Source organism: Thamnophis sirtalis, unplaced genomic scaffold (genome assembly GCF_051295495.1).
Source record: "Thamnophis sirtalis isolate CommonGarterSnake01/CBP01778 unplaced genomic scaffold, rThaSir2_p1.2 scaffold_3, whole genome shotgun sequence".
Lineage (NCBI taxonomy): Eukaryota > Metazoa > Chordata > Lepidosauria > Squamata > Natricidae > Thamnophis > Thamnophis sirtalis.
The window spans coordinates 142,345,256-142,359,904 of record NW_028261383.1 but is presented as its reverse complement, the minus strand read 5'-3'; the positions used below and the strand labels follow the sequence as shown (position 1 = coordinate 142,359,904).

At 43.7% G+C, this 14,649-nt stretch overlaps 1 protein-coding gene across 1 annotated transcript in view; it reads left to right on the top strand.

The window, feature by feature from the left end:
- Positions 1-14,649, top strand: part of SARNP (SAP domain containing ribonucleoprotein) — a 72,294-nt gene that overhangs the window by 23,863 nt on the left and 33,782 nt on the right. Inside the window, exons 6-8 of the mRNA XM_087710280.1 lie at positions 9,839-9,912; positions 12,135-12,163; positions 13,935-13,960. Of these exons, the coding sequence (XP_087566406.1) occupies positions 9,839-9,912; positions 12,135-12,163; positions 13,935-13,960 (129 nt within the window). The remainder of the gene's footprint in view (positions 1-9,838; positions 9,913-12,134; positions 12,164-13,934; positions 13,961-14,649) is intronic.

Below are 14,649 nucleotides of genomic sequence, written 5' to 3'. Positions count from 1 at the left end.
CAGTCTTCCAGGCCATTTCCTCTGGGGTTCATCCACCCGAGGTCCAACCTAGACAAAGGAATGTGATGTCTGAAAGTGAGGATGATGGCCAGGAATTTTCTTCTGTGGCTTCCATGGCCATGGCAGGCTTTCCAGGGCCCTCAATGGCCGACTGTGGCGATCTATTTGCATGCCCCTCCGACCCTGAGGAAGAGTTGGTCCCGGTGGATCCCTTTGCACCCCAGCAACCGGCTATTCAGCCCCCATCTAGGGTACGCCCTCTGGAGGATCAGGAACCAGACCTATCCATAGAGATGCAGAATGTCATTGCCAGGGCCATCTCTCAGGGGATAGAGGCCAGCATGTTGCAGCGAGCCAAGCACCCACACAAAACCCAGCTGCCCTGGCCTCAGAGCCTGCTCAGGAGGTTTCTCAGGCCCAGTGACCTCAGTCTCCACAATCCTCTCTGTCTAGTGAGGATTCGGACTGGGAGGAGGACATTAGTCCGGGCTTTGAGCCCAACGTCTCCGGGGATGAGGCTGCTGTTTCAGACAAACCTGCCTTTTCTGGCTTGCTTAAGCATGCTTATTTCAAGACTATTTTGAACAAGGCTAAAGCCTCGACCAATGTTCCCTCTAATTTTTTTTCAGTGTGAGCGGAAAAGTATAGTGTTTGAGCGGCACAGTTTCATGCCTGAGCACCTAAGAGAGCCACAGTTTGAACTGCTGTCACGTCTGCTGGACATTTGCGCAACATACCAAGCGTCAAGCGCCGATTGCTAGTGAGGTTTCAGCCTGATGAATGCCAGGCATGAAAAGTGCCACTCAAAGACTATACTTTTCCGCTCACCCTGAAAAAAAAAAGGCTCTCTGCTCAGCTTTTAGATTGTTAGACTGGCTAGAGAGAGACATGGCACCAACAGGGTTCCGGGTCCTGGCATTTTGCAGGCAACCTGTCCTCTCACATTCCTTTTGAATGCAACCCATCACATGTGAATTAGATTTTGCCAATTATCCTATTAAAAGATAACGCTATTATTCTAAAATACGACTAACTCGATATTAAAAACTGTAAATATGTAATGCTGATAAATAATAGCAGTAATTGTTATTTAGTATGATTAAAATCAGTATTGATATATCAATATAATATCTATCGAAATTGAAAATATACACTAAAATAACAATACAAATATATAATGTGGAATATAAATGTAATAAATATAATATATAAATGCAACATAAATGTAATAAAATAATTTATCATGAAACTCTCCCCCTTTAAAGTAGTAAGATCAATTAAATAGTCTAGCAAGTTTGGACAATATGCTATATGTTATGTTACTTAAGAATATATATACCTCAGAATCAGATACAACATCCACATCATTTTCCAACTGAGTCAATAAAATCATATGCCATGCCAAAACTATTTTAAATAAAGATATTAAATTAATCAAGTATTGCATTTATTTTTCAAAATGAATGTACAATTTTTTTATTATTTAAGTTTTGTACCCTATATTTTCTAACTAACGTTAACTTTAAAAAGACGTTACATCAGACTACAATACAAGTAATTAAATGAAGACTAAAATAAGTGTTTTGGCATATTGAGCTTTTTATATTTCTTTCTTATATTGCTTCCTTAGTTGAGAACTTGCTCCTCAGCTTACTTACGCATTAACTGTTTGTTGCTTTTATGGTTTATTCATTCACTGCTCCATCTTCAGTTTCTTTCACAGGGGGCAGGGCTTCCTTCCTCCCTTCCTTCCTTCCTTCCTTCCCTCCCTCCCTCCCTCCACTCCTTTGGCCACCAATTTTGATCCAATTCTCTCTCTCTCTCTCTCTCTCTCTCTCTCTCTCGCACACATACACACACACACACACACACACGTTCTTTGGGGGGGGGTTGAATTACTCCGCCTCACTGCGCAAAGTCGGCTCAGCATGTGTTCGGCCCCCACTTACGCCGAATCAAATCCATGGTCAGCTGGGCTCTGGGTTACCCCTGCCGCCGCCTCCACCTCCGCCGCTTTCCTACTAGCTCCCGCGGCCTCAAAAGCACGGCAGAGGAGGAAGGGGGAGGGATAACGCGGGAGCCAGCTCAGGTGCTCCACGTGGAGGGAGAGGCACCACTGCCATGGGCGGAGGCGCCAGCGGGAGCTTTGCCGGTGAAGGAGAAGAAGCAAGAGGACTGGCGGCTCATCAAAACAAGTCTGGGAAGGTCCTTTGCGGGCGGCCAGTTCTAGCCGCCTGCAAAGGACTTCCCCACGTTTGCTTTGGTAGAAATCTCTGCGCGGCAGTTAGAAACTGCTGCGCGGGGATTTCTTTCCATGTGCGCGGCCGCGCAGGCGCGCACCTTAGAGGGAACAGTGGCCTCGACCCATTTGGGTACCAGCATCCCTGCCCTGGTTGCTCCCGAGGACCTCAGCGAGGGACTCTGAGGAGCCAGAACCAACACAGGAAATTGTGCCAGTTCCAAAATTATTTCTAAATGTAGTGCAAAAGCAATGGGCACAGCCTGATACCCTTGCTACTCCCAGTGGTAATGATAAGAAGTTGTACACAGTGGATGTGAGTCTGGAGGACCTGCTGAAACTGCCTCCCATGGATGCACCAGTGGCCGCACTCACTTCCTTCTCAGGGCTCCCCCCTGAGCTATTAGAGGGGCTGAAGGTGGAGGACAAGAGGGCCGAAAATGCCTGCCATAAAACTCATCAGGCGGCAGCTTGGGCCATTAAGACTTCTGCTTCTGCGTCCTTCCTGTCCAGGGCAGCACTACTATGGTTAAGGCAGCTTCTTGCTAAGCTTCTGGCCGGGGATACCAAATTGAGGCAGGATGTTAACAAGATCATTGTGGCCACACTGCTGATGCCACCTTAAATGCTGCCAAATTGCATCCCGACCCCTAGCTTCTAATGTCACCACTCGACGCCTTTTATGACTCAGACATTGGAACGCGGATATGCACTCCAAGTGGAAGCTTGCTTTTGCCCCCTTCAAGGGCAGCAAGTTGTTTGGGGAGGCCCTTGATCCTGTCCTCATTGAAAATAAGGTCAAAAAGAAGATCATGCCTTCGGTCAATAAGAAGTCTGATCGCAAGGGGCCCCAGTCCCACAGGAGGCAGCCCTTTTGGAACACGGAACAGTCTTCCACCTCTGGTTCCTTCCAACGTTCCTTTAACCAGGGCACAGATAGGTCTCATGACCGTCAGCCCTTTCGTGACAGAGGCCGCCATCAGTCCTTCTCCAAATGTCCCTATCGCAGAGGGTCCAGTTCCAGACTCTTCAGACGATAGAAATGACCATCAGCAAACGGCTCCCATAGGAGGGCATCTAACAGCTGACCATGCCTAATGGGAGCAGATCACATCAGACCAATGGGTCCTTTCCCTCCTGAGAAAAATGATTTCATGCCTATCGATAGTACCTTGGGCACGCCTTCATTCCCGACATCTGCAATGGCTCCTCCTGCCCTACCAGAGGGCCAACCAGAGCAACTCTCAACAACTGATTCCGGTCTTCCAGTGATGGTTGTCCCCTGCTCTGGAAAAGGGCACCCTCTTCAAGGAACCGAACCGTCTCACTATCACGACGGACGCCAGCCTCTTTGGCTGCTGCGCTCACTTCCACAACCAGATTGCGCAAGGCAGATGGTCGGAGTCCGAAGCGTCACACAGCATCAACTAGTTAGAGTTGAGAGCGGTGAGACTTGCCCTCCTTCACTTCCAAGACGGCATCAGGAGGCACCATGTGAGAATCCTAATGAACAATGTGGCCACAAAGGCGCACATAAACCGCCAGAGAGGCACTCGTTCCAAATCCCTAATGGCGGAGACCGAGCACTTGGGAAGGTGGGTGGAAAAACACCTGTGCTCAATACAAGCGGAGCACATCTCCGGGATCACTCGGAGTGGTGCCTGCATCCGGACCTGTTTCATCAATTGTGTCTGAGGTTCGGCCATCCTCTAGTCGACCTGTTCGCTACCCCGGAGAACACACACCTTCCCAGATTCTTCACAAGGTTTTCCACCCCGCTAGCCGAGGGGGTCAATGCTCTTCACTGTCTATGACCATCGGGACTGCTGTACGCATTCCCCCCATTACCTCTTCTTCCCAGGATGATTCGGAAGATCCTGTCGGCCCAGAAGAACCTGGTGAGTCTCTCCGTCAATCCACCGTGGTGGATTCCCCAACATGAGGTCTCTCTCAGCCAGAGGGCGCTTCAACATCCAGAGCCCCAGTGGTTACAAGTAGCTGTGTGGCACTTGAGAGGGACCTCCTAAGTCTGGTTAGTCTTTCCACCAAGGTCATTCATACCATCCAGGTGGCCTTCTACAACCAGAATATACGATGACACTTGGAAATCCTTTGACACCTGGTACAGAGCGCATGGCGTTGAGGCGACTGCAGCCACGATTCCACAAATTTTGAACTATTTACAGGATGGACTTGACCAAGGCCTGGCTCCTAATACTCTCAGACGACAGGTAGCTGCCTTGTCCACAATTCTGGCAGTGGACAAACACTCGTCCCTCATCCGTCACCCCATCATCCGTAGTTTCCTGCGGGGCGTGACCAACTTAAAGGTTTAAAAGGTTTAAAGGTTTATTGCATTTATATGCCGCCCTATTCCCGGAGGGACTTGTTAAGGCCCCAGGTCGTCCACAGGTACCCATCCTGGGATCTCAACGTAGTCTTACGGGCCCTCATTAGCCACTCCGGTCCGCCAGTCTTAGACATCTGACGTTCAAAACCGCCTTCTTGATCGCCATCATATCTGCTCGGCGAATTTCTGAATTGGCAGCCCTGTCAATTTGAGAGGACTTATGCCTAATTCAACCTGACAGGGTGATTCTCCGTTTGGATCCAGCATTTATCCCCAAGATCAACTCCTGGTTTCACCGGGCCCAGGAGGTCATCCTCCCAGATTTTTGTCCTCACCACAAACATCCTAAAGAAAAGAGATGGCACAAGCTAGATGTTCGCAGGACATTACGCAAATACATTGAACGCACAGCTGCCTTCCGATGTTCCGAGTCGCTTTTTGTATCCTTTCAACCTGCTTCTCAGGGCCACAAGGTCTCTTCTATCATCGGACGTTGATTGCAGGCCTGTATTGCCTTGGCCCACGTTCTACAATCCACACCGATGCCACGCCATATCACCGCACATTCCACCAGAAGCGGCGCCACCACGGCAGCCTGGGCCACCCAGGCACCGATTGAGGAGATTTGCAGGGCAGCGACCTGGACTTCCTTGTCTCCTTTTGTTCGGAACGACAAATTGGACAAATTTGCTTCTGCGGAGGGGGCATTTGGGAGGCAAGTTCTTCAGGGCATCCATGCAAGCGGAGAGACCCTGGAGGCTTCTTCTTCCCACCCTAGTGACATTTAGTTTGGGTATGTCCCATGCTTGGACTCTCTAAGCGGCACCCAGGAAAATGACCATTGGCTTACCTGAAGGGTCATTTTCTGGGTGCTGCGAAGGAGAGTCCAACCCCACCCTGGGGTCTGTCTCCACCTTTTGTTGCAGACTTTTGAACTGGACATGTGACTCAGACTTTGTATGGCTTTGTTCTTGAACTTCTCAGCGCGCAATCTCCACGTCTTCATTGAGAAAAATCTGAAGAATAGTCAGCACCAGAGGCGTGGCTTAAAGTTTCAATTCAGTCCTGGGCAGATTGGCTGTATTTAACCCATGCTTCGACTCTCCTTCACAGCATCCAGAAAACAACCCTTCAGTTAAGCCAATGGTCATTTTATCATCCTTTTGTGATTGGGGTGTACAATATATTATGCTGCATACATAGCATTGAAACTTTGACCCAAGAATGAAGTACTATTGTGTTAGTTTGTTGAAAGAAAATGTTCCTGCTTTTCATAGCAACTTACATGCTGTTGCTGGCATGCAGATATTTTGTACTATAAAAAGTTGACTCTTCAAAAGAGTCTGTTGATAGAAGTGTTGTTGAAGAGAGTGAAACAAGTGCTAGTATAGTGCTTTGAGGGCAATAATTAACTGTCAATAATGATTGATTTTTCTGGTCCATCAAGTTTTGCTACCTTGATTATGTGGTATATTTAAACAAGCAGAAAGGTTTTCTGACTGTTAACTTTTATTTATTAGATTTGTATCTCTTCCTTCCCTCAAGGAAGTGAGTATAGCAGTCATGGTGGAAACTGGTGAATGCTTCGTTATGTAAGGAGGAGATGCTGCAGTCTTTGAAAAAGACACTGCTGTAACTCCTTTAAACAGTCAGTCCTGCATTCAGTCATTTTAAGCCATTTCCAACTTTCCCCTTTTGGATAGTTCTTGACCTTTTGGTGGGACATCAGCTACAAAAAACTCTGGAAGATATAGATTTTCACCTTTTCCGCCTACGTTGCTGCTTTTAACCTGAGAAGCTCTATATGACTTGGAGCCTTTTAAATCTTTAGGACTATTTATCTGAAGAGAGATCTTCCCATCCAAAGCATCCTGAAAATTCCTACCTCCTGTAATATACCTCCTGGTCAGTAGGCCTACTGAGGCCCTGGCTTTCGGCTACTGCTACTGCTTAATGCCAGCTTGGTCAATAATAAAACACCGCTTATCTGTGATCTTGCCAACCTGATATACATTTCCAAGACCGGGAAGAGAAGAGAAGGGAAGGAGTGCTGACTGAGGGGGAGGTGATTGCACTGTAGCTCCAGGGGATCCTGGATAAAACAGATTAATGTGGACCTCTTCTAGTCAGGTTTCAAGCCCAGATACAGGATGCAAACAACATTAGTGACACTTTTGGATGACATTGGTTGATTTCCCCAGGCCTATGATCCTGGGGAATTTCAATCTGCCTTCCATTGGCGAGACATCCGAGTCAGCTCGGGAGTTCATTGCTTTCATGACGGCTATGGACCTAACTCAGTTAATTCAAGACCCCACCCATAATGGGGGACACACGCTCGACCTGATTTTTGTCTCTGGGCAGTGGATGAATGATCTAGATTTAGGGGATATTTCTGTCCCGATACCTGGATGCTGTGTGGATCTGGATGGGGAGGAACAGGCTCAAGCTCAATCCCTCCAAGACTGAGTGGCTGTGGTTTCCGTCATCCCGATTTGTGCATCATGTTCCATCTTTGATGATAGGGGGAGAAATTTTAGCCCCCTTAGAGAGGGCCTGCAATCTGGGAGACCTCCTGGATACGCGGCTTAGTTTAGAAGAATACCTGACAGCCGTGACCAGGGGGGGCTTTTACCAGGTTCGCCTGGTATGTCAGTTGCGCCCCTTCCTGGATCGGGATGCTCTGTGCACAGTCACTCATGCCCTCGTCCTTTCTCGCCTGGATTACTGTAAAGCTCTCTACATGGGGCTGCTCTTGAAGAGCACCCGGAGGCTTCAACTGGTCCAGAATGCAGCTGTGCGGGTTATCATGGGGGTACCTAGGTGCTCCCATGTTACGCTCCTTTTAGGCGGCCTGCACTGGTTGCCTCCACTCTTTTTTAACATCTACAAGAAGGATCTAAGTTAGATCATCTGTTGCAATAGGATGAGGTATTATTGGTATGCAGATGATCCGGGTGCGATTCAAGGTAATAATTATGACCTTTAAAGCACTCCATGGCTTAGGCCCAGGATACCTGCGAGACCGCCTACTGCCACCGGTAGCCTCCCACCATCCAGTACGATCCCACAAAGTTGGCCTCCTCAGGGTGCCGTCAGCCAGACAGTGTCGGCTAGTGACCCCCAGGGGAAGAGCCTTCTCTGTGGGAACGCCTTCCCTCTGGAATGAGCTGCCCCCGGAGCTTTGTATAATCCCCGACCTTTGATCCTTCCGATGCCCCTAAAAAGTTGGCTTTTCCAGCAAGCTGGCCTGGCCTGAACAAAATAAAATAAATGATTGATTATTGTTAATTTTAATCTAATTTTTTAAATGTTATTGTTAATCTTAATTGGGTTTTTGGATACTCTATCCAATTTTTTTTAAACTTTTGTAATATGTGTTTTTTTTAATGTTGTACACCGTCCTGAGTCCTTTGGGAGAAGGGTGTCATATAAATCAAACAAACAAACAAACAAACATACATCTAACAGGAGCAGGATGTGGGTAGTACATCCATCCTCGCTGTTCTTGACCTTTCAGTGGCATTTGATACCATTGACTAAGATACCCTTTTGGTTGACTCCAGGAGCTGGGGGTTGGTGGCACAATTTTTACACTGGTTCACAACTCTCCTGTACCAGCTCCACTCAGTGATAGGGCGCAAGAGGTCCAACCCACAAACCCTGCTTTGAGGGATACCATAAGATTTGGTACTATCTCCACTCTTTTTTAACATCTACAAGAAGGCTCTAAGTTAGATCATCTGTTGCAATAGGATGAGGTATGCAGATGATCCCCAGATGTAGAGCTCCATTTCAAGTGAAGTAAGCAATGCTATGGGCGTCCTTTCTTGGTGTTTGGAGGCTGTGGGGTCCTGGATGGGGGATTAGGTTTCAACTTAATCCTGGTAAGACAAAGCAGCTATAAGTAGGTTGATTGTCTGTATTTTGGGGTTTACCATCTTTGGTCGTTGATGGGGTAACATTGACCCATAATCTGGGAGAATCCTCCTAGATCCACAACTTCTGCTTGAGGAGCAGGTGGCAATTGTGGCTAGGAGAGCTTTTGCTCAACTTTGGCTTGTGCACTAGTTACTCCCCTTTCTGGATCGACAAGCTGTTCTTTCAGTCATCCATGTGCATTTTTCAGATGGACCATTCAATGAGCTCTATATTGAAGAGTATCTGGAAAGTGCAACTGGTGCAGAATACACTGGCACAAGCAGTTTTGGGCATCCCTAGAGTGGCACATGTAACACCTCTGCTATGCACACTGTCTTGGGTATTAGTTTTCTACTGGATCCAATTCACTGAGTTAGTTATTACTTTCTAGTCAAAGTAATAGTTTTGTCTACTGATAAGAAAGAAAAAAATTCCAAGCAAGCCTCCATTTTGCTGCTCCTAATTTCTGCATGTTATGGTCAGGTTGCCTGGAGGATTTGTTGATGATTCTTCATTCTTAGCTTCAATTGTAATTTTCCCATTATATCAAAGAATAACCCACCTTCCCCTTTAAAAGTGGGGGAGGGCAGGACCTTAGAATGTTTTTATTCATGGGTTCTCTGCCTTAAATTGACAAATCTAATATAAACTCCATCCCTTTTGTTCAGCCTGATGCATGTTGTTTTGCTTGTCATTTTCTGACCTATGTTTTAGGCTTCTGACAAAACCATTGGATTGAACAGATTCTTCTGATGGAATTTCTTGAACTTCATGCTTCCCTTCAATGTTAGTTTATTCTGCTTTCTACCTTGCCTTTCAGCTTTTCTGAAACAGTTAGACTTCTTCACTGTTAGAATCTGCTGACCATTCTCTCAAAGTAAAAAAAGAGGAATTGTATTTATATTTTCAAAGGGCAAGCCTCACCCTTCCTGGCATCTACTTCGGGTTTGCTTCTTGCCCTTTATCTACTAGTGTTGTCTCTTTTGCTGTAAACATGTAAGAGATAATCTGTTTGAATTGGGCCAAACCAGGAATTTGCTGCATTCACCATTTAATTACTTTTCAGTTTAATTGATTTAATACCTAAGCCCAGGTAGGTGTGGTAATATCATAGTTAAATAATATTCAGCCTTTCAGAAAAATGTATGTAAATAGTACATCCTCCTTTACTGCTTCTATTACATCTTGTTTTCCAAAACTCAGAATATCCAAGACAGCACTAGTAATGAAAATTTGAAATGTACCAAAATGCACTAAATAAGCAACAAAATTAAATGCATTTCTGTGTTGGCTATGTTAAATTGTGTGTATTTTATTTTTAATCTTAGAGAATGCAGAAGCGAGCAGAAAGGTTCAATGTTCCTGTGAGCTTGGAAAGTAAGAAAGCTGCACGAGCAGCTCGGTAAGTGTATATTTGATTATTATTGTTTCCTACAGCTGTTTAGTCATACAAATAGAAGTGTATTCTGGGTGCATCCTCTAACTATTACCCTCTTAATTGGGGTAACTTCAACTAAGAACTTCTGGAATTTGAATTGTGGATACCTATTATATTGAAGGGATACTTGTGTAATATCAAAACGTCTCATAAATAACATTTTCCTTTCCAATGAACAACTTTTGAAATTATTGGTTCTGATCCTTTTATTAGGAGTAGGGAGTTTGAGCCTATAGTGTCTGGTTATTCTGGGCTCTTAATTCCAGTTACTGATTACTTGCTATGTGATCTGGGAATGATGTGAATTTGAGCCAGACTTTCACATCTAATTAAGAAATGGGTTTATTAATTAAGTAAAGATGAAACACAAGATGAGGTGTCCAGAAGAGTATTATGGAAGATGTAGATGAGACAGAGTAGGTATTTCTCTCATTGTTATTCAGTGCAGGAAGCGTTTCTTAAAAAAAAAAAAAAAAGCCAAATTACTTTAAAATGTAGGAACAGTACGCTGCACTGAAGTGCAGCTTTAATTTCTAACAAATGTTAAAGTATTACTAAATTACTAAAATTCTTTTTTGTGGATTATATAATATTCTATACTTTGATTTGTGCTGTTATCAGTGCCAAAGATGAAAGATTGCAAAAAATTAAAATCGTAACAAATATTTAGTATTGAAAGTTTACCTTATTCTGTCTCCACCTGACAGGATAGCATGCATTATATATCTTAAATGTCCTGGATTTTGAGATATACAAAGAATTTTAAGGATTCTATCAGTAAAATGAATGAAAAAGCAAGATATAGTTTTCTAAGTATATTGTAGGCCCGTGATGGCGAACCTATGGCACGTGTAGCACATGGAGCCATTTCTGAGGGCATGCGAGGCATTGCCCTGTCAGCTCGCGGAGACAAAAAAACGCCCAATGTGCAAACCGTAAGTTCGGGAACGGACTTCTGGTTTGCGTGTTGGGCTATTTTTTGCCCTCCGGAGACTTCAGGGAATCTCCAGAGGGAGAAGAACGCCCAAAAATCAGCTGGCAACCTAGAAGTCGGTTCCCAAAGGAAGCCATGCGCACATTCGCAGGGCAGTGGAGGGGGTTGTCACGTGCACAGGGGTCATGGCGCAGGCATTTAATTATGGGGGTGGACATGCAAGCAGGCGCAATACCGTGCACGGACATACTTTTGGCACCTGAGGCGAAAACGTTTCACCATCAATAGCAATAGCAATAGCAATAGCAGTAGACTTATATACCGCTTCATAGGCCTTTCAGGCCTCTCTAAGCGGTTTACAGAGAGTCAGCATATTGCCCCCAACAATCTGGGTCCTCATTTTACCCACCTCGGAAGGATGGAAGGCTGAGTCAACCCTGAGCCGGTGAGATTTGAACCGCTAACCTGCTGATCTAGCAGTAGCCTGCAGTGCTGCATTTAACCACTGCGCCACCTTGGCTCTTGTTGTAGGCTATTCATTCAGTTGGTAGAGAAATAGTAAAGCTGGAACCTGTATTCACTTTTTCTTACTCTTCTGATCAAGACCAGTTTTATATGCCAGGAAGGGCTTTGCTCTATTTTCAAATTACCATATTTTTAGAGTATAAGATGCACCAAGATTTTGAAGAGGTAAATTTTTTTTTAAAGTTTTTGCACTCTGCAGGCCTCCCAAACCCTCTGCAAGCCTCATTTTTTGTGAAAAACAGGGCATGCAGAGAGTTTGAGAGGCCTGCAAAGTGCTCCTGCAGGCGCAGGAGGGGGGGTGTGAGCAAATAATTGCCCATTTTTTGTGAAAATTGGCCCTTTTTTGCAAAAAAGCCCACGGCATGCATAGGCTTTGAGAGGCTTGTACAGTGCTCCTGGGGCCTGGGGGGGGGGGCAAAATGAGCAAAAACAGCCCGTTTTTTGCTCATTTTTGCCCTCCCCAGCCCCCAGGAGCACTTTGCAGGACACCCAAACCCTCTACACTTTCACTTTTGCAAAGGAGGCGGGATTTTGGGAGACCAAAAATGCTGTATTCAGTGTATAAGACGCACCCAGATTTTCACCCTCTTTTTTGGGGGGGGAAGGGTGCATCTTATACTCTGAAAAATACAGTATTCACAGTTCTGCTGTTCAAACTACTCTATTGTGTGTGTGGCTTCAAACTTAAACATTACAGCTGCCAATAGGACTATTTCCCTCTCCATAGGTTTGGTATGCCTGCAGTTTCAACTAAAGGTATGTGACTATGAGATTTAATATATATATTATTATGGTCGGTTGCCAGTCAGCCAGATGTTTAGACTGGATTTGACATTTTTATCTACCTATCCAGTCTTTCCAAAAGACGTGGTGGAATAGGCAAATGTTGTTTGATGGTGTTAAAGGTATCATCATAGGATGAAATCTGTTCCAGGTAAAGCTGCCTTTTGCAATTTCATTGATGGTGATTTTATCCACGCTAATAGTGTTGATGTGCTCCAGATGTTTTGGTATTTCACCCAAGGTATCCGGTTGGTACCACCTTTGCTTTCTTATGCCTCAATCATTCTTATTTGTAGGTCTTTGTATTTTGTAATTTTCTATAATTCTTTTTCTTCTGTTATGCCGTCTCCAGGTACTGCCACATCCACTATCTGGACTTTTTTTTTCTTATCTATAGTTATTAATTCTGAGGTGTTATGTGGCAGGTGCTTGTCTGAATTCTAAAGTCACAGAACACTTCAGATTCTTCATTTTCTATTACTTTGTCTATATTGTGGTCCCACCAATTCTTGCTTGCAGGCAAATGGTATTTCTTGCAGATATTCCAGTGTACCATTGCTGCTATTGGTCATTTGTAGTTCCAGCATCTTACTTTTGAGAACTAATAAAAAGTATCGCAAAAATTGAGACAATTTCCACATGATCATTCATAGTGACTGCTTCAGATGGATAGTTTGTCAGGCATTGAAAAACTGACACAGCCAATTTATTTGCTCATACCAATCTAAGATACCTGCCTTTGGAAGGTAATATGTTAACATATTGCAAGTGGCTCTGCTTAATTCCTACAGAAATGAAAAGAAATAGTAATGGTAGGTGATCACCCCCTGAATGAAAAAGTACACTAAAATCTTGGTATATAGCCACTCTGCATCTAATCAAAAGAAGATACTTCTCAAGATTCCCAAAAGGTGAACTTGTTCTCAAAATCATCCCCAGGAATAAAATAAATTTGATTGTTAACAAAAACAGTCTCCACCCCGTCTCCCACCCCTCATGCTAATGGAAAGGTCTATGGATTTCTGTAAACTCTTCCTGATTACGGAATAGTTGGCATTATGCCTTTTTAGAAGAGCCATGTCATTAGATCCCATCCAGGCATTAAAGTCGCCAGCCCATAATTATTGAGTCAGGAAATTGGGAGAGTGAATTAGTGAGCCAAATTTCCAAAAAATCTTAGCCATTATTAGATTGAGCGCTAAAATCTTTTGCTGGAAAGTACACCTTTTATTGTAATGGTTAAGGCATCATACTAGAAACAAGGCCAGTGGGGTGGACCATGATTCTAGTCCCATCTCAGCAGATGGGAAGGAGGCAGTGGGAAACAATTTCTGAAAACCACTACCAACAAAATTGCAAGGACTTGTCCAGGCAGTCTCCAAGAATTGACAGAATTGAATGGAAGAAAAATAAAAGACATTTAGTAATATTAATTTTACGGGGATTGCTGTAGCTAGTTGTATATAAAGAAAGACTGATCATATTTGTATATGGAATGAATCTGATATTGTTAAGTTGCCCTAACAAGTAGTTGCCTCTCAAACCTAGGCCAGCTGGCAGGGAAAAGGAAGAGAAACTTTTATGATCTAAGGGGATTGAAGTATTAATATTGAGTTCTTGCAAAACCAGGGTTGAACATTCAGTATATCAACATTATTAAATAAAAGTGATAGATTCTGATTTAGTTAAGCAAATGAAAGGAGCCATATTTTGGATTTAAAATGTTTTTTTGTTGTTGTTTCAGGTCTGAACACAGAAAGTAAGACTCCAGTAAGTAGATGTTTTGTTTCCTCAAATAGTTGGCATGGTTTTACATGATACTTCATTAAAGCAACTTGACATAGACTATAATATTTATTAACTCAATCTGATAATCAAATCTGTTGGACTTAGTATAACATTGTCCTCAACTGTAGCACTATTTTAGGTGCCTCTGCAACTTACTGATTTTGTTTATATTTTTAAAAAACTGTTGCTTAAATAATTATTTTCTCTCAGTATTCACCTGTTTTAAATTATTGTCTTAATAATATCCTCTAAAACCATAATCAAACCATGGACCTTGTATCGCCTTTTTCTTAGTTGCAGGAAATATATTTTGGTATGCCATTCATTTTTCTAACAGTTCCTTCCTCACTACCCAAAAGTTTTATTTTTGTATTTTTTCTAAGCATTCCTCTTCACCTCCTGATTTTATACATCTCTCTTCCTTCAAAAATCAGTCCTGCAAAGCATTTGTTTTAATCTCTTAGTGTTCCTTTCCAGTCAAAATAAATATAAAATGTATGCATACAGTATTCATCTCTGTTAAACTTGGTTCATTATTATCAGTGGATCATTTGGTTTATATCCTACCTTTCATCTTCAAGGCTAAGTGTAGATTAAGCCTTCTGATTCCCCTCCCCCCAACAACTGTTGAAATAGTATAACTGAAAGAATACTGTTCCAAAGTTAGCAAG